The sequence below is a fragment of the Oreochromis aureus genome, linkage group 12 (assembly GCF_013358895.1).
Source record: "Oreochromis aureus strain Israel breed Guangdong linkage group 12, ZZ_aureus, whole genome shotgun sequence".
In the NCBI taxonomy this organism is placed as follows: domain Eukaryota; kingdom Metazoa; phylum Chordata; class Actinopteri; order Cichliformes; family Cichlidae; genus Oreochromis; species Oreochromis aureus.
In genome coordinates this window covers 23,517,238-23,537,734 of record NC_052953.1, presented here as the reverse complement: position 1 = coordinate 23,537,734, position 20,497 = coordinate 23,517,238, and the positions used below count along the sequence as shown (strand labels likewise).

At 41.1% G+C, this 20,497-nt stretch overlaps 1 protein-coding gene across 1 annotated transcript in view; it reads left to right on the top strand.

The window, feature by feature from the left end:
- fam172a (family with sequence similarity 172 member A) overlaps positions 1 to 20,497 on the top strand; it is a 159,380-nt gene that overhangs the window by 42,694 nt on the left and 96,189 nt on the right. Inside the window, exon 7 of the mRNA XM_031729728.2 lies at positions 20,133 to 20,348. Coding sequence (XP_031585588.1) covers positions 20,133 to 20,348 — 216 coding nt within the window. The remainder of the gene's footprint in view (positions 1 to 20,132; positions 20,349 to 20,497) is intronic.

Below are 20,497 nucleotides of genomic sequence, written 5' to 3'. Positions count from 1 at the left end.
TTTGTGTGCATTTGGCAGTTTGCGTGTTTGATGCGGGCAAAGGCCATAAAGAGAGGGATAAAGAGAGGGAGAGATTTGGTCTGACTGGGCTGGCAGGTGAGCAGACGTTTGCTCCAGGCTGCTATGCTACCTTTTGATACAGCTGGCTTTGTGGAACAGGCATGATTTTTCTCTTTTTTCCTCTCTCCATCTCTCTATCCTTCCCTCTCTAAAACTGTCACTGTCTGCATGTAATCTCTTTAGGGCTTTTATCATTTCACTGCCTCAGATGTAGCCTTTCTTATGGTTGTGTTTTTCTGAATAATTTCAAACTTGAGTGACAGATCCTGGGACAGATATGTGAAGAACAGAGGCTGTTGTACCAGATCGGACACATAGGTGGCAGTATGCTGTCAGGCTAGATCAACACACTCTTCCTCTTTTCCTCTTGGACTGCTCTCTTGATCTATCTACCTACCAACCTACACCTTATTTAGAGAGGTAGGATATTATATGCCCACATATACGATACAATATTTTCAAATTATCATATCAAGTCGTCTATATTTTTATGGTCACTGTTTTCATCTTTCATTGCCTTTCCTCGAGGCTGTCTTTCCATTTCTCCAGACACTTCTCTCCTCTTCCCCCTGCAGATATCTGCCTAAAAGCGAAATTCAGTGATCTTAACTGTATGTTAGCATAAATGTGGCTATTTATTCCTCTGTGTCTGATGTAGGGTCTATAAAAAAAGCAGATGGATAAGAAATTATAGTGCTACGCGCTGTTGAAGATTGAGTACTGTCGATGTAGGAAGAATACAAGCAGACACATGCAGTCCAACACACATGCAGACACACAGTGTTTCCCCGGATTAATGCTGTGGTTCTGAGGGACTAAAGGGAGATCGGGAGCTGAGGGCCTATGGAAATAAATGATTTTGTCATCAAAACACCCACCACTCCTCCCTGGAGGTGTTCTCAACTCTCAGATTTACTTGTCTTTTTCAGTTCTCGTGTTCTCCGGCCTATATCTGACACACCAAAAGCACGCGTACACCTGGCTGGTCTCCTTGCTTTCCCGTCCTAACTTCAGTATTCAGTACTACAGTATTACTGTTGATTTTCAGGCTCAGTTAAACCTGTTTCTGGACTCTTTTTATGAGTTAATCTTTCAAATGCCAGTCTACTACTCACTACTATTGTCACTGTTAAAAAATTAGTTGACTGTAAATTTGGGGGAAAATTTGCAAGATATGATTATTCATTAGCCTGATCTATCCACATTTACTGTACTTTATGTGACATGCCATAATGAGAGATGTGAACACTGTGGAACACTGATTCTGTTTAAAAAAGGTTTCCATGGTTAGTTTGACAGCTGACAGTATAGGCAGATACTCGAGGCTGCAGTATCAATATTGGTATCAGACATGAAAAAGTGGTTCTGAGCCATTGCTCAATTCACTGTCAATAAATGACAAGTGGGCAGGAATTTGGCCATATTAACTGTTGTTGCCTGTCTTTCTGTCTGTCTGTCAGTGAAATAATCACCCATCACACAATTGAATGAGCAACAAAACAAAAGTTCATCTTTTTTTATTATTTATTTATTTTTGTTTAGACTTGTTTACACAGTATTTGCTTCAGATCGCTAAAATCTGTGGTTTTGACAGTTATTTTCTTTCCCTAACCACCTTGTCTTTATTTGTTTCTTTATTTTCCTGCAATCCTGGGTAGAAATACGTTGTGTGAAGTGTTTAATTCTCAGTGTGTGGTAATTTAAACCAAGTCACCACTTCTACTTGACACCTGGAGACCGTCCTTTGTGTCTTTAAATCTCTTACTCCGGTATTCCTGTTAACGTTAGTGAAACCCCCGTAGGGCTGCATCATAAGCAGATTGTAAGCGTGTATGTTTTTATTTTTTTCAAGGGTGTGATGCTAGGGCTGGGCAATTAATCAAATTTTATTTTCAATTACAATTTTGGCTTCCAGCAAAAACAAAATAATCAGGATAAAATGATTACTGTTTTGTGTTCATTTTTGCTGCAAATCTATTGTTTGTTGTAAATCAAGCACACCTCTTTCCTTTCCACTGCCCCCCCACCCCCACCCAAAAAAAGCTTAAAGTCACTTACTGTTTAGTGCAGCTTGAATCAAAATAAGAAAAAGAGGCTTTAGTCAAAAACATCTAGAAGCAGAACTCACAAGTTTTCCATTGATGAACTTGTGGAAGCATCATTAACAGTTGCCTGCAGCTACCTTTGTGTCTTGATTGCACAGGGTCTCTCACCTGATCTGCTTTAGCGCAACAGTTGACAGTCAGTTTTCTGTCGCTCATCCTGTAGCTGCCTTACAGGTCTCCTGAGGCACGTGCATCTGCTGCTGCTTGTGGGTTTCTCCATCCACGGTGGAGTCACAGGCAGGGACCGGTGGATGCCTGTTTGAGTCGACCTTTATGGTCAGAAAGCACAGTTCATTCCTCCCGACCGGACACTAGGGACACTATCTGCCACTCCCACCTCTTTTTTTATTGATTTATTTTAGTTTTAAATATATATAAATAAATATATATATGTGTGTATATATATATATATATATATATATACACACATATATATATATATATATATATATGTGTGTATATATATATATATATATATATATATATATATATATATATATATATATATATATATATATATATATATATATATATACACATTTATGGATGATGTTTACATTATAGATAATCCTCTTAAATAATTGTGTTTACAATATTGATCAGTAATATATTAATTGTCATTTTGACTATAATCTCGCAGCCTTAAGTGGTGCACGAGTGAAAGGAAAGTGTCCCTTCCCTCATGAAATAGCAGGGTTTTGATTCTGGTAGTGCTGGTTCAGATCAAACTTATGGTCCACACAGGGTGGCAGTAATGCATCTGATTTGCTGGCTTCCAAGTGCTGTTACAGTCCAAAGAAGAATCATTTTGGCAGTGACAATTCAGTGAGAGAGAAACACTTTTCCCCTGTTGCAGCTCTTCCCTTTTAGATGTATAGCTAGGTCCATAAGTTACTGGACATAGAAACATTTTTTGTTCTTTTGCCTCAGTTCCACTACAGTGGGTTTTAATTTAAACAACCAATAAATTATGATAATTTCCAGCTATAATTTAAGCGGTTTTAACCAAAGTACTGCATTACAGCCATTTTTATATGCAGTCACAAATTTTCTAAAGATTTAAAAGTAATTCAACAGTTGACTGGCGACCAGTTTCATGGCCAAGTGTTGCCTTTCTTGTTATTTCAGGAAAAAAAATTAAGCTGATAAAAGATCTGGAGTTTTGAACTTGCATTTGGTGAATGCTCACAGGAACTTTCAATATGAGGTCCAAAGAGATGTCCGTGTCATCATTCAGCCATCATTAAGCTGAACAGGTAAAATAAACCTATCAGAGAGATGGCAAAAACTGTAGGAGTGGCTATATATGAACAGTCTGGTACAGTCTTAAAAGAAGGTAATGCACTGGCCAGCTCAAAAACACCAAAATGCCTGGAAGCCAATAGAAGACAACTAAAGTGGAAGATTGCACAAGTCTTTCTTGGTTTAGACAAACCCTTCACAATATCTAGTCAAGTCAAGAGGACTCTTGGGGAGGCAGGGTATCATTGTAAAAGTCTACAATCAAGAGACGCCTTTATGAATATATACATAGGTGGTTTACAACAAGGTGCAAACTACTGGTTACACTCAAGATAAAGAAGACCACATTAGACTTCGCCAGAACAAGAGTTATGGGGTGGGGGGAAGTATCTTTGGATAGATGAAACCAAAGATGCAGTATGGAGAAGGAAAGAAACAGCTCACGAACCTAGGCATACAACAGCGTCTATTAATCATGATGGAGGCAATGTAATGCCACAGGCATGTATGACTGCCAATAGAACCGGTTCACTAGTGTTTGTTGATGATGGGACTGCTGATAGAAGTAGCAGGATAAATTCTGACCTGAACATGGCTATACTGTCTGCTCAGATTCAGCCAAATGCTGCAAAACGAATTGGAAAGCAAACAGTCCAAATGATGCAAAAAGTAATTTATGAGTGTTACATGACAAAGTAATTGAATATTATTAAGTGGCTAAATCAGTCACCTTTTAAGTTGGATGTATAGAGACCCACAAACAAGCAGAAACTGAGGGTGGTTGCAGTAAACATCGAACAGGACTTCTCAAGGGTGGAGATGCAGATTTTAATGATGTCCATGGGTTTCCATCCAAGAATTAAAAACAGTCCTTGTAAATACATTTGTGTGAGTTTCTCCAATAAATTCTGAGCCTCTGAGCTACAACATAAGTATTTAAACTCAGTGTGACAGAAAAAGTTTGTAGGCCTAGCAAATTAATTTATCTGTTATTAGCATTTAAGTTTTTACTGCAGAAATCAAGAACTTTAATAAATGAAGTTTTTGGGCTAGTCTCATGTCCTCTTTCTCCTCATTCCCCTCTTTTCCATCGCTCCATCACCACACCTGAGAGTGGAGCGTCTGCCATGCCCAAGTTGACCACATGTTCGCAGGGTCAGCCAGAGTAGCTGGGTGAGAGCCAACCTGCTGAGAGAGCCAGGGCCAGGGCAGGTCGGCATTTGGTTTGACCAACAGCAAGACCTAGAGTGCGTGCAGACTGAGATGGAGGTGGGGTTGGGACTGCAGAGCTTGTATCCTGCAGATTAGAGCGATACACCGTCTATACACACAGGATGGGCTTTTCAACATACCACTAACCTGGCCATGACTCCCTGAACTAGGGAAGTGTGTGTACGTGTTGCATTTGTGTCAGAACGAGGCATGCACCCTTTTATTTTTCTTTTTTAATGGGTAATGGCAGCATAAACTTTTCACCCCGCTTTCTCATGTGATCCGACTAAAACTGCAAACTGCATTCCACAGAAAACGCATGCGCCTTCCACCTGTGTGAATCTGTGTGTGTGTGTTTCCAAATTAATAGCAATAAGAGCGGTGGACTGTGGATTACATCTAGTTCAGACAATTATCTTTCTACCAGTCAATTCAAGGTCAGTTTTACAAACCCATTTACTTCCCGGCAAATATGCTTCAGTGAAGTGTGTCTGAATGAAAGCGCCATTTCAAAGATCTGAGTATACGTATGATATTTTGTTGCTGTTGTTCTTACCTCACGTTTTTTTGGTTAATTTTTGGCATTTGTAATTATCTGTGTCCTGTGTATTTTTCTGGAGTACCAGTAATGAAGAAGAAGCAGTGTTTATTGATTTTGTTGCTTTGCCTAATAACCCTGGCAAATGAATGAGGCCCAGTGTTAGAAAGATATTTTATAGGCAGTACGTGTGCATGTGTCTGTGCTTGTGTGTGCTCAGTCTTTAGCAGTGTGCCACATCTCAAGCCCCTTATTCTTGGATAATTGTGCTGCAAGTCCTCAAGCTCCCCTTTAGCCTGAAAACCAAGCTCATTGCGGCCCCCAAAGAGCCCCCCTACACGGCAGAGGAAAAAAAAATCCCAAGTTGTCCTTGTGCATAAAAGTAGATTCTACTCTCCAACACCTTTTCAAATTAATATTTGTGATGGGCGCCATTCTGCCAGCCCCAGTTTCTGTTCCCCGCCTTTGTTCCTGCGTTTGATGTAATGGAGGCAAGGACAAAGAGGAGAGCAGGCAGAGTGTGTGAAAATGGTAGTTAAGTGGGCTTAAGGGTTCCTTCAGTACCTACTGAAAGGCCTGCACCCTGAATAGGACCCTCGCACTGCTAAGCTGTAGTGCAGTAAACAAGACAGGTCCAGCACAAAGGTGCGTCTCAAATGAGCACAGACACCCTCCTTCTCTTTTTCCTCACCCTGTCTCACCCTAACCTCCCACCCAACTCTGACATCTGGCCAATCCCAAGATCTGTCTGAGTCCTTAGTCATCCCCTCCCCTTTTATTCCCCCTCATTTTTCACACTCCTTCATATCTTTTCTCTTGTTCTTTAGTGTTTCTCTGCACTCTCTTTCTGGTATATGTGTGTTTGTATTTTGTTGTAGTGGTCCTGGCTGGAAAGCTTGCTCCCCCTAGCCAGTCTTGTCCCTAGTGCTTGGGCGGTTCGGCTCTTTTGTTTAGTTAATTGCAATGAGTATAATGTACTAGTCTCTCAGAGGTCCACGAAAGACAATTAGACAATCCCAAGAATTTAATGAGACACCACTAGCCCCAGTCCCCCCATCCTCTGCTTTGAGAAACACCCTGCTCTCCGTTGGCACTGACTGTGATGTAGTAAGGAGGGGGTTGTGATGCAGGTCTCCTCTCTGTGTCTGTTTGTGTGTTTACCAGATTGTTGGTCTGCCCATCAGAGAACTCACCAGAGAGAAAAGACCCAAGGAGATAAAATACAAAGAGAAAAAAAACAAAAACAAAACAAAATAAAGAGAGATTTTAATTTTACATTTATTTGGCACTTTTCCAGGCAGGCCTCTTACACTACGGGATTCTCTTGCTCGACAGGGAAGACTTCCCGGGAATATCTGTGTAATTATTAAGAGTGATTATCCTGTTCAGCCAGTGAAGGGACAGAGCACTTGACAGTGTCATCCCCAAAAGGAAGAGGGATGGCTGGAGGCCTGGGTGATGGACGAAACCCTGGGTGGCCTTTTTAAGGACTTCTCCCCACTTCTCTCTTTCATTATCAGTTGCTGTCTTTTTTTCTGTCTTTATTATTTCTCCCTTGGCATTCCCTTTCTCAGTCTTTCTATTTTTTTTGTTATTTTTTTTCTCCTGTAATACATTCCATCATCAAGACCTCTCTGAATCATACCAAGATAAATCCTGCCTTAAAACAGAGGAAATATCCATAAGTGATTCATTATATCCCTCTTCACCCCGCATTGAGATTAATTAATGATATTGCTCTACTATTGTCAAGTGCTTGTAATTCACCACCTTAAAACCTACCTTTGTACAATGTCAAGGAAAGAGGTTTTTTTTTCTTGTATTCCTTTTGTTTTCGTCTCCTCTCCTCCTTTCTTCTTCTCATTCTGTCATTCCTTTGCTTTTTTTTTCTCCGTCCCTGGCTAATCACGGTGTTACAACAAAAGACGGGGCTCCATTATTGCATGTGTCCATCCCAGAAGAAAGGAAATGAGAACGGGACAGAGGGTGGCCGTGCCCTGACACCGCACTATTAATCTTCCAGTAAAGCCTTGTCAGGCAGAAACGGACACAAATGGATCACTCCCATTAACTGGGAGAGTGTAGGTAAGGGCTTTAACAAGCGTTTACCAGAGTCCATTTTCTCACTAATGAAGAGGGGGAATACACGACCTCCCAGCCAAACCTGCCAGACCGCACTTAAAGGTCTGGATGGAGGAGAAAAAGAGGGAGGAAGAAGAGCCAGAAGACGATAGAAGAAGAGAAAATGTGAGCATGGATAAAAAAGCTGTGCTCTCAGTGTTGACATGTTGTATCAACCATGGTGAGAGGTTAAGGCTGGGGCTGTAGTGTAAAAAGCCTCTGCCACTGGACAGCCATATTCTTGTGACGAAGAGCAATGAGTTCTGTTTTTTTGGCTTTTATTTCAGCGCTGACTATGATGTGGAACTGTAATATTTAAATTGGGGAAAAAACAGTAGTGATTTGGAAATCAAATAAACCTTATATTTCCTTGACAATTTGATGCCACCGGCTCCTTTTGATAAAGCTGACACTGGGTAATCAAAAGACTCGAACAGTTGTTTAAAGGTAACAGAAGCACCCGATGGAACATATCACAACTAATTAGGTGAACTGAATGCATATTAGTATCATGAGTGGCTATCAAAAGAGCATGCTATCTGTACTTTGAAGTAAAGATAAAGAAATGCATGGGCAAATAGTTAGGTATAATGTTATGGACAGTGTTTCTTTATTTTAAATATTAGATTTTAGGCTGTTAGTCTTTATTATGATAGGAAAGCTGGGAGAAAGAGCCAAGGGAAGACAAGCAGTAAATTCACACGGGTCGCCCCCTCAACCCAGTGAGCTATATGGGCGCCCCAGGAATAATGTTTCTCAATGTGAATAATGTGGGGATTTCATCATTTACATTATCATTAAAAGATTTAGAGAGTATAGATAAGTTTCTACACAATCTACTACATCAATAACCAGGACTTTATTGTGGTTCTTTTTGTTCTTCAGATAGCGCTGCATTAAAAGCCGACACGTATCTTTAATGTGGGTTTAGAACCATTTTTAAACTACTGACAGTGAACGTATGCAACTTAAAATTGTATATGAAATGTATATTGTATACTGCAGCTCAGTTAAGTTGGACTAATGTAAAGTGGAAAACTGTCAGCTAAGTTTGAAATTCTTTCCACGTCCTCTAGGATAGAGAGGAGAGGAAGCTAGCTTGTTATCTGGGTACAGCCTTTTAGCAGCATCATATGCGTAAGCCTTGCTTATTTCAGTAAGACGTTGCCAAACTATAATATAAATATGATAAAGCAGGCCCTGCAGAATTGGACAGTATTTTTTCAAAGCTGCAGCAATCAGTCTCCTCAGTTTCCAAACACTTACAGTGTATCATTGAAAGAAAAGGTGTTGCAACACACTGGTAAACATACCCCGGCTGTATTTTATTCCTCACATTAGATTCTGAATTTAAATATATTTAGTCTTTGCTGTTTCTTTTTTTTATTACCTGTGATAGATATTTACACTTAGGGGCACAAAGTTGCCGCATTCTTCAACGCCTTAATTTTGGGAGGTCAGAGGGCCAGAACTGTAGGTATTATTTCATACCTTAAGGAATTTGCATTTATGTGCAATGTTTAAAACATGTGTCTGACACCCTCTGGAGCTTTCATGTCTAAGGACGGAGCTCCATCCATACAGCCCTGAAACCTGCTGGCACGGTGGCACGGCTCTCTGGGATGTCTCAGCATCACAATGGCGCTTCCACAAGCGCGTGTGCGGTTTCGTATGAGTGTGTGTGTATATGTGTGCCGGGTGTGGGTAGTATCTGTATGTGTGAGGACTTGCATGTTGAATTTCAAATGCATGATGTCCCTTTTCCCTTGACACGAGTTGGATGGGCAAGTGATGCTTTTTGAAAAGCCACATGATAATAAGAGATGTGCTGGAAATATATCAAGGATCAAGCTGCGGTGGCACAGTGTAATTCATCACCGCCCCTCCAGATGTCAAACTGTTTTAGTTTAAGTCAGCGAACATGCAAACAGATAATTAAATAATCACACAATTCCAGTAGCACAAAGTATCTGTTTCTAATTTATTTTTATTTATTTATCCACTGTGGTTCTCCCTGAAGCAGAGCTCATGATGAAGCCCCACGTCGGCATGAGAGCCATGTATAAAACCCTCTAGATGGATTAGTTGTCTATCAGATTGTTAAGGCTCGCTTGATAAATGCATTTAGTTGCTGTTTTCCTTTGTGTCAGGTAGCTGTTAACAAGGACACAAGTTTCCCGGACCACAGCCAGATCAGTGGAACTAGTGTCATTAAGAGATATGGTGACATGCTGACCTCTGTGATACTAGAAAGTGAGGAAGAGAGGGAGAGGAAGAGAGGCACAGCCAGGCCCGTTTGTCTGTTATCAGTGGCTTTGTGTTCCACGGGCTCCCAGGGGAAAGCATGAGACGAAAGGGAAGACTTCACCTTCCTCCTCCCAGACACCACTCCGCCCCGTCTTTCCTAGCACTCTCGCTCTCTGCAGCAGCCATCCCCTTCTGCCCCCCACACCCCAAACATTTTTAATTATATCTTCTCCCAAGTATTGCGGCTCAGTAACCAAGGAGCTGACATTGATGCATGTGCTGATAAATCCGCAAACACTGGAAACAAGATTAACAAAGATTTTGAGGAAAGGGTGACAGCTAATTTTGCGCAATGGTCGGTGCCTCATTCAAGAGTGATGTTTTTGATAGCGCAAGCCACGCCTGAGAATTCATGCTTGACGCAGGGAAGGGGGACTCAAACATAGTGTGAAGAGTTCCACGGCATTTGCACTTTTTAAATTCTTCCTTTCTTCTTTCCTTTCTCGTTCACTCTGGTTGTTTGTCCCAGTCTTTCATCGCACCTACTGAGCGTGGTGATTCCTAACCTTCGCTTTACAGATTCATGCTCAGCGTAATAGGTTGACTGATTTTGTGGTTGAAGATCTAACTAGCCTGATAAAGACATGGCCACAGCAATAACTTTAGAAAAGACAGTAGATTTGTGTTTGTTTGGGGGGTTTTTGTGGTCATTTTGTGGGTATTTACTGTATTCATGTGTATGTTTGTGTGTGTGTGTGTGTGTGTGTGTGTGTGTGTGTGTGTGTGTGTGTGCGCGCGCCCTTCCTAATCAGTGTGATCTAATCAGCAGTGTGAATTGTGGAATCGGTGACATGCCACTCCAGGCCCATGGTCCTTTCTCTGAACTGACTCTCAACACGCTGAGACACCGATACATACTCCTCTGAGAAAGATATCAGTCTGCCTCATCACCTATACGTGTACACACACACACATACACGTGCGGGCACACACATGCGCGCACACACACGCACTAGGAAAAAGGACGAGATAACAATCATACTTCGACAGCTGATTTCTTATTTTCTCATCGAGGAAGGCACATCGCTCTACCTCCTTCTTTTCTCTTTCTTCTCTCTGCAGCCAATTTCAGGTCTATACAGTAGAAACATTTTGCAGATTTCTTTTGTTCTTTTTTCATGGCTCTTCCCTTTTTTCCACCTCTTCATGTGATGTCTCCCTTCTCAGAATCGCCTCCCCTGTCTTCATCTGTAGGCAGCTGACAGCTTCTTTCACTTTTCTTTGTCAATTTCTCCCCTCTCTCACTCTCTTTCTCTCACTCTCACCGTCTCCCTAGCTCTCTTTTTCATCTGCCCACCCCCCCTACCCCCCATCTGCTTTCGCTTTTGTTTGCCTAGCCCCTATCCCGTCCCAACTTAAAGATGAGGAATGTGGTGTGACCCTGACCTCCATCGGCCCTGTAACCACCTCCGACCCCTTCAGGTGACCTTCGGTCACTGTTTTGACAGCTTGATTAATTACCCAGTGTTATGATTTATGAGAAAAGCTGTATGTAAAAATAATAGACAACAGGTGGTCTTAAAAAAAAAAAAGTAGTAGAATTGAAAGGGCTTCTAGTAAGGATTGTGGCGGTGGTGGGGTTGAGGGTGGTCTGTGTGTGAGAAAGCTCTGAGGCGAAAGGGGATTTTTTTGATTTTCTATAGTTAATTGCTTTCAACCGCTTTTGAAGGTTGCGTCAGGTTAATGTATGGTTTACTTTGTTACCACAGCATGTATATCTCCGTGTGTATTTGGCTGTGTGGTGAGAGGATGACGGGGATTGCGTAGCTCCATGTGTGTGCTCTGAAGCATAAACCCTGCCATGTGGTAATGACACCATGGAAAATGTGCTGGAACACAGATATAGATGCATACACACACACGCACGCTCACAGATATGCTATATTCTCTGCAACCGCTTTTCTAGGTTACATGCTGTGAAAATAAGCAGAGTAAATGGCAGGACAGGCCAGCCATAGTGTTTACCCTTCACACTTCAAATACAGCTTGTGATTGGCTGTAGCGACCTCCCGTGACTCCTGGACCTGTGGTGCAGCTCCACTTAGAGAGAGGTCAGACTTTTGAGCGGTTGGAGTGTGTCACTATAGTTGTGGGTCCGTGTGCTAATACTGTGGCCTTTATTGCTGATGGGTACTCTGTTATAATCCACGGCGTACAATATCACTGCAAATAGAAATGAATATTTTACACATATAGAACTGAAAATTTAATCTCATGAAAGGTCACACTTAACATGAAATATCTAACACAGCTCACATAGCAACATCGCCAGGACCACCAGTTCTCACTGCAGCTCTTCTTTGGCCTTTTACTAGATCACAGTAAAAGTCCAGGGGTGTTGGGAATGTTCTCTGACCTTTGACCCACCGAGATCATAGTGGTTCTGTGATGTTCAGTGAGATTGCTATTAGTAAGTCTTACACTGCTGATTATTGGTATGTGACACCTAGTGAAGGACTCTTACACATTTTTTCAACACCGCTGATCAGTCAAAATCTGAACTTAGGGTAGAATATTTTGCTGCTACATGATTTGCATGTGACTCTGATAAGGATAAAGGGGAAGAGTATAGTTGGATGGATGATTTGGATGTGTTTGTGTAAAGGCTGTGTGCCTAGGTCTGTGTATGTGCATGCGTGCATACATGTGTCTAAAATGTTTAGATCTGTCCTGCCATTGACCCCAGCTGGCTCAGTCTGTACATATGGCCATGCGTCTCGCACCCACTGCGTGTGTTCATGTATCAACTACCTGTCCAGATGGTAAAGTAGAAACATTCACTGACAGTGCGTGTCTTTTGGAATTCACATGGCTGGGGAATTTCTTTACTTTAGTTAAACTGAAAGACAGAAATTGATGTTTCATTGTAATTGCAGATTGTTGGGGTTGTTTTTTGTACTTTTTATAAACATCAGGATTATAAACATCTCTTTTTAATTTGTCATTACATTCCTTCCTTTCTTACCCTATTGAACTCAAGCTTTGGCTTTCTTCTTTTTATTGTTAGTGGCCTTCAGGACAATAACTTCAGGGTTGCTCCAGGGACACTTCCACTCCTCCTGTCTTCTCTTTTTGTAGCCTCACAGCTCTTCCCGCTCTCCTCACCTCCCCCCCTGATTTATACATTAAATAGTTAGGTGGGTGGAAAGGGAGGCACCTATCATTCCATGATCTATATCTCTCTGTGCCCTCATTAAAAATACATGTGTATGCTTAGGGGAGACAATATAGAATATATAAATCAAAATGCTAACAGCATCAGAGTAAGCCTGCTGTATTTATTTCCCCATAGCTTTCCCTCTGCGGGTTGAGGACTCTTCCTGCTTACTGTATTTTCTTTTCAGTGGCAAACACATGTGTGTTGGTCTAATATTAACGGATTCTGGAAATATTAATTTCTGTTGCAGCTGGTTTAACATTTAAAGTAGCAGAGATTGCAAAAACTCTTTTTGTTATTATAGATCAGTGTCTTGACCAATGGCGTGCTCTTCTTTAAAGAAAGAAGAAGAAAAAAAAGGGAAAAAGTTGACAAATGACTTGTGTAACATTTACTTGCACAATCGATAGCTCTGACAATTTCCACCTGGACGGTGATTAATGCTACATCCACCCCCAATCTAGCAACCCCCACCCCCAACTCTACACCTCCTTCTGCATGTCGTGCTGAGAGCAGATGAAGCAGGCCTGTGAAATCTGTGTGTGTGTGTTTTATGTGTCAGAGTTTCTGCCTAGCCATTCTGATGTTTGATCAACCATTGAGCATGGATATTGGCTGGATAAATTCAGATTGAGTGTGGTAAATAACCGACACATAAACTGGCTTTTCAGCGAGTGAGTTACCCAACAGTTTCTGCGTGTTTTTATATCTGTTCTTTCACAAAGGTGCTGAAAATAGTCGGGTCGGGAGGAACGAGACAGGAAGAGTGAAACGGAGAGAAAGAAATGTAAATTTGAGCATAAAAAGAAGCAAAGGCATGAGGGATCAGAAGCTGCACTATTCTCTTCACTTCCTCCACCCCACTGCTCCACTTTGAACTCATTTATAAATATTCAACTCCACATATAAACAATATCCAAATGAACCCAGACATCCAAGCCAAGGTTAAAAACCCTGCTGCTTATTACAGACACAACTACTTGACTAGCTCAAAAGGTTAGCTTCTTATTCTGACCTAAACTATTTGTGCTCATTAAGATCAAGAAAAAGATAATCATTACCACAGACTTATTTACTTTGGCTGAATTAGTGTACGACTACATTAGCAGAAGCGAGTCTTTGAACTTGAAGTGAAAAGTTGAATTTAGGGAAACTTAATTAAATGTGTACTCTTTTTATGAGAGGAGAAACCCATGCAGTAGGTGATTTGTTCAAAATTAACTCGGGAGGGCAGATGGTGAGATGAAGCTCCAGTTTGTCTTACTTTTTCTGTACACATTTATGTGTGCTGTTCACTTGATTTCTTAAACATGCAAGGATGTGGGCTTAAACAGATGATCTAAGAAGAAGCAAGTCAAACACTAAATCATATTTATTTCTTGTAATTTAGGCAACTGCATTTAGGTCAATGACAACTTGACAACCTATGATGCATTTTTTTCTACTACCTTTCTGCTTGGCCTTTTTAAGAAAGACCCTATAAAATAATATTTAAGGACATTAGGTCTCCCCAGCAAACGCTTACATGACCGTCTGGTTATCTCGTCTAATCAAGAGCTTGATTGATTTCGGCTGACAAGCTGATGACAATCCCGTCTCATCCCCTCTCACATCCCCTCTAAGATCCACATGTTTTCATAGCCCCTGTGGTACAGTAAGTACTCTCCCACCCTTCTGTTCTCAGAAAAAAACTATAGCTGTGTGGTTTGTGGGTATGGGGAGGGGTGGGCTGGGGGTCTCAGACGGGTGCTGTGTTAAATGAGAAAGGGGCACCGTGACTTAATCTGACAGTACTGTGCGAAGTGTGTGGTATCTCGACCTCAGGGAGAGGGGGAGCGGGAAAAGCGAGAGAGAAAAAAAACAGGGGGATCCAATGGATAAAGAGGCCCTGCATGCAAAGCTTGTGCACGTAGAGACTGAGACAAGGTCACGCAGAGCAGGGTGGCCCTGACAGAGAGGTAGAGCAAACGACTGCGTACTTGTTATTACCATCTCGCTCAGCTGCTGTGTACCTCTTCATTGAGAAACTGTTCATTTTTCTCTGTCTTCATCCTTCCAAAAAGCTGTGTTTGTCAGCCACTCCAGCCGCTAGTAAGTGAAATGTGAACGGATTGTGGTACCAAAGCTTTGCTTATGCTTATTTTCCAACTTATCCTTTCACCTCAGTCAGCCTGTTACGCTCAAACCTGACTGTGTCCTGCAGTCATCCCTCCCCTTGTTCTCATCTTATTGGGTATGCCACGCTGGTTGACCCTTTCCCTCTTGTCAGTCAAGCCACAGTAGCGAATCGGGGGGCTGCATATTGCTGGAACAAGGAAGTGGAGAGAAGGCTGTTGAGCCACTTGATTGTAAGAGCCCTGATCCTAACAGCCACCTGACAGAAAACTAATAATGTAAGCTGCCTAAGGGCCAATTTCACTGGACACCGTAGATTGCAGACTAATTCTTGAGATGTAAATTGCATGCACACGCACACATCAATGCATTAATATACAAGTGCAACAGGAAGAAGAACATTTATTTGCTCCTGTTCACCAAACAATACACCTACAACACATAGACCCTCCAATTCACACAACTATACCATCCACTTTCCCTCACTGCATGCACCCGTGACCGCTATCAGCCATGCTTTGTACCTGTCAAGTGCTGTCCTTTTCCTTGTGCCCAGAGCCCTGCTCACTACATGAGAGCTCTCACATCAAAGCTTCGTGGAGCCCCACACGCACAGATGAAACACCCTCTCATTCCAGCCGCCTCTGTCCCCGCTCCTGCACATTAGACACATTTCATTTCATTACAACGCCACTGGAAAAATAGAGGTGCCGCTGTCTTAAAGGGACACCTTATTTACTCTCACTCGCGCTCGCCCACATGTCGACACGCACGCACGCACACACACAAACACACACACAAACACTATCCACTTTCTTTTTAAATAATATGACTAGAGGGAAAGAGTGGACAGGAGGCACAACTATTTTTCTATAGAGCCATCATAAGATGTTATTGGATAATATTTCATCAGAAATTACAATCACATCCTCTATATACATATATATATATATATATATAAATATGTATGTATATTTTATATTATTATTACTTATTCTTAATACCTTGCACACGAAAGGGAGTGTTTGCATTTAAAGCGGTTTACATTGCTTTGTTTGATGAGATGATGGAGGTTTCATCATGATGATGAGACGAGCCCTGGTTTCCGTAGCAGCGGCAGCCTTTGTTGTGCTATCTGGTGCGGGACAGGCCGACAAAGGAGAGCTAAGGAGCATCCAGAGTGAGGTGATGGGGTCGGGGTGCCCCCCCTCTCACAGGGGTCGGGGTGATCCTCTTGACCGCTGGCCCCAGGGCAGGGGCTCAGTGTGGTGGTGGCACAGGGGCACCTGCGGGGCATGGGAAGAGACTTAGGCTGCATACTACAGCAGAAAGAGAAGACTGACCGAATTCTAGAGGAGCGTACGAGTCTCTGTCTGTTTTCTTCGAGACAGTGTGTGCTCGTGTAGGACAAAGGGAGTGACCTAGTGTTAGCAATGTGTGTGAGAGAGATTTAGTGATAAAAAGGCAGGGTGACCCAAGGTTTGGCAATGTGCATTTGTGTAAGATTCACACTTTGACAGCACATCACAATACAAAGATCACTTTTTCCACGGCCGGGTGGTGTGTGAATGATGGGGAGTAGTCGGACTTAGCGGTAGCTGAGAAGCTGCGAAAAGACAGAATGACATATCTCCATATATTTGGTTTTCACAAAAAAAGCCGCACACATTTGGATGATAAACAGCTTCTTATGAGAAACTAATTCTGTGATACGTGAGGACATCATTGATACTCTGCTTTTTAATTTGAATACCCTATTTTTCTTACAAAACATGTATTTTCTAGGGAAGTGAATTTAGTATATCCAGTCATAGTAATTAGTTGTAGGAGGAAGTTACAAATATTTCACATAAGGAAAAAAAGTACAATCGAACCTAAAATTAATTCTATTAAAGTAAAATAAGCACAAAAAAATCCAGTTGTTCTCTTCACCCGCAGAGCTCAGAGTCATATATTTTCTTGATGGAGACAACAATAAGAGGAGGAAGTGACTGGACAGGGAAAGCACTGTTGCCGTGACATCAAAGCAGACCTCTTAGTGTTCAAATGAATGATGGTTTCCGACATAGAGGTGAACTCGGCGGCCCAGCTCCTCCAGACTAAGAACGCCAACGACACTGGTCGCCTTTACAGCAATGTTCTTCTGGGTGACTGGCCAACTGAAAGGGGGTTAGTAATGTTAGGTTGGGTAGGTGTTGCTACCTCTCCAAAGCAAAGGCTACAGGGCACTTGGGGTTACCATAAGGACACTAAAGGCTCAGAACTGGGCTACTTGAGGTTGACATTTGTGTGTTTAAGTCTGGGGAGCATTATTGACCAGTAAGAGTTGGGGTAAGAGCACTGAAGGCTGAAAAGGGTTATAAGCCATAGGGCTACCATTAGAACACGTGCACCACTGTTGCTAAACCATTAACTTTTGGCCTTGTGAACTGGGATTTAGCTAAGAGAAAAATGGGCAGCCCCGTTGGACTCATGTTGTTTTATAGACTTTATATGTGAAAAGCACATTTTACAAATGTTTCATATCTTTCAGTCTAGATTTGTATTCTTCTCCTCCAGCCATGTTAGACTTTATAAGAGACACCTGTTAACCATCATCCAATCTAATCCAATAACACTGCCATAAATTTTAAGTTTACAGAGCTTGCACATTCTCGGTTGTATTTTAAAGATGATAATATGATAAAGATTGATCTTTTTATTTCATGTATATTATTCAGATTCTATTAGATGATTTTGATGTACTGCAGTGTATTACCCTGAAAATTGTTCATAATATAATTAGTATTAGTTTTTAGTAATGAAATTGTTCCCATACGCTGAACTGGTCTTGTCAGTTATTTTATCAGACTACCACCAGTGGGCAGTGGCACAAAGCTGGTGTCTATCGGCCTAGAGTACATCTCTCTGTTTCTCCTTCCTTCTCTGTCTATTTCGGTCTTATCGTTTTATAATCCATCTGTATATCTCTCTGTCTTCACTGCTCTCTTTTACCCTCACCCGCTTCTGTTGTTTTTTTCATCTGGTAATTCATCTGTTTGAATGTGTTCTGGTGTGTCTAAACTTCTTGCGTGCAGATGTCTCTGTGATGTCTGAAGCCTAAATTTAATCTTGCTGATAGAAACTCATTTATTACCTCTTAAACTTTACTTATGTAGTACATGCATATACACACACATAGAAAGTGTTTAAATACAGATTTTAAAGCATCATCTATATATTTTTTTAATATAAACCACTTCCTACATTAATGTCAGACTTGTTATGCCTTGTAGTAAAAAGCAAAACTGAACTGAAGTATGTACCATAGAAGAAAATTTATGTTTAGCACAAATTAAATTTTCTAAATATATTTACTGTGGTGTTTAAAATGTAAAAGCTAATAAGTTAAAAAAAAAATGTACATACATAACATATAATAATTAATTATTTAGTAATGTCTGGCTTTCTTCACACAATGTTTTTTCTATTAAAAATATGTATAGAAGAGAAGAACCTTGTCTGAATTTGAATAAGAGTGAGCGTAAGATTAATTTTAATAATCAGAAGACGTGAGAAAGTGTCAGTCGCCATTGTCAACACATGGTAAGTGCTAAGGGAAAGGGTGTGTGGCAGGTTTGATGTCAATATGCACAGGGGGGACACACACATGCTGCGTCAACAAAAGACATGCACATTGCAATAACACTTATTAAGGAATAGACGACATGTCGCTGTGAGGAGGCAGTGTGTGTGACGGCGATTTGTGGGGAAGCCCGGTGAAGTTGCCTCTCTTAGAACTCCTAAAGGTCTTTTTGTCACACACATATCTTTCGTGTTCCAGAGTTTAGTGTTCATGTCTGTATTAGTGTGCAGTTGGAAAGTCCTGCACCCATAAGTTTAAGCCTTGGGGTGTGTGTGTGTGTGTGTGTGTGTGTGTGTGTGTGTGTGTGTGTGTGTGTGTGTGTGTGTGTGTGTGTGTGTGTGTTCACAATGGGGGTTGTGTGTGAAAAGCCAGCCCAAAGTGAAACAGGAATCCATCCATTTCCTGCTTTAGTTTCAGAGTGCTTAGGACAATAAACACAGTTAATTAAAATGGCTTCAAAGTTGAAGAAGTCACTAGGCTACAAAAAAAAACTTCCTTTCCTCTACAGTGTGCATATAGCAGCACATCCCTTCTGTTATTCTCTTTTTTAATAACCACATAGGCTCTTTCTTCCCCTTTTCCCAGTCTTTTTAAGCCCTTACTATTGTGGCATTTTATGTAAATCAAATATTTTCTTTTCACGTGACAACCATAATTCTTTCTTAAGGTTTTTTTCTTAATGCAACTTTTATCTGTGGTGCTGCCTGCAGAAGTTTCAAGTCATATTTACATTTGTAGCTAACCCTTTCACTGAGTGATGATAGGATTGATTGGGTTTGATATTAAGTGACACATGGCCTTTGGAGTCACTAAATGCTACTCACTTACTGAAACCACCATCACTGAATTCCAATCCCCTAGTTACTCCTCAGGCTTGTCCCTGCAGTGACATTCTCTCCTCTATCTCCTTCGCTGCCATTTCTTTCAGTCTGGATTTGCATCTTTTCACCGAGTCATGTCACAATCTGTGTCTTTTAAGTGTCGTGTTGGTATTATTTGCTCATAAAGATCCACTGCTGGGCTCTTTGTTAAAGACTACGAACCACTACCAGACCAAGATTACACAGAAATGTTTGTGAGCTTCTTTTTCTTGTAGTTTTACTCTGCATTGTTACATTTATATTGCTGTTTACTTACCTAGTCGGTCTGACAAGGGGACTATCAGATTTTTCTCAAAGAAAAAAAGAAAAGAAAAGAAACATGTTCTAAAAAGCAATAAATTCTCATCACTTTTTAATTCAGTTCATAATTGTATCATGGAGACAAAACAAAACTAAATAACCGAAACACCTCAACATATTGGAAACTAAAAATCTGGAAATTAAACTAAGAAAAAAGAGGAAACAAAAATCTACACCCTTATCACACATATGTTTCTGTCTATACACATCTATAAAGATGCATCTATTTATTGATATATTATAGAAATAAATGCAGATTAAAGGTTATCGCCTCTATTTGTATTTCTATTTTTTCTTTTACAAATATTTTATTTTCAAAAGGTTTACGTAAATCGGAAATAGTCAAATACCATATAGTTATAGTGTTAACGGATAAAATATCCAACACTTTTAACACTTTAAGGTCACTATCTGTCGATGCTCGTGCCTTGGATTTAACCCACAAATGTATGTTTCCTATTTGTTTTAGGAGGGCTATGGCGTGATGGTGCTCAACCCCAATGAGAACTATTTGGAAGTGGAAAAATCGACAAAGTCTCCCCTGCCCTCTCCGACGGAGACCTCCGACGAACCCGCTGAAAAGAGGGAGCGCAAAGACGATAAAGAGGGCAAAAAGAAGAAGGAATTTTATGAGAAATACCGTAACCCACAAAGAGAGACTGAGACAGAACGGATTCCTATACGAGTAAGTCCAAAAGAGGAGGCGATGAAGGTATGGAGAGAGGAAAGAGAAGAAAGAAAAGGATGGCAGGAAGGAAGTGTTTGCAGAGCCAGTGCTGGAGGAAAAGATGATAGATGTTGATGAAAAGTAGACTTGATGGTGGAGGTGGACAG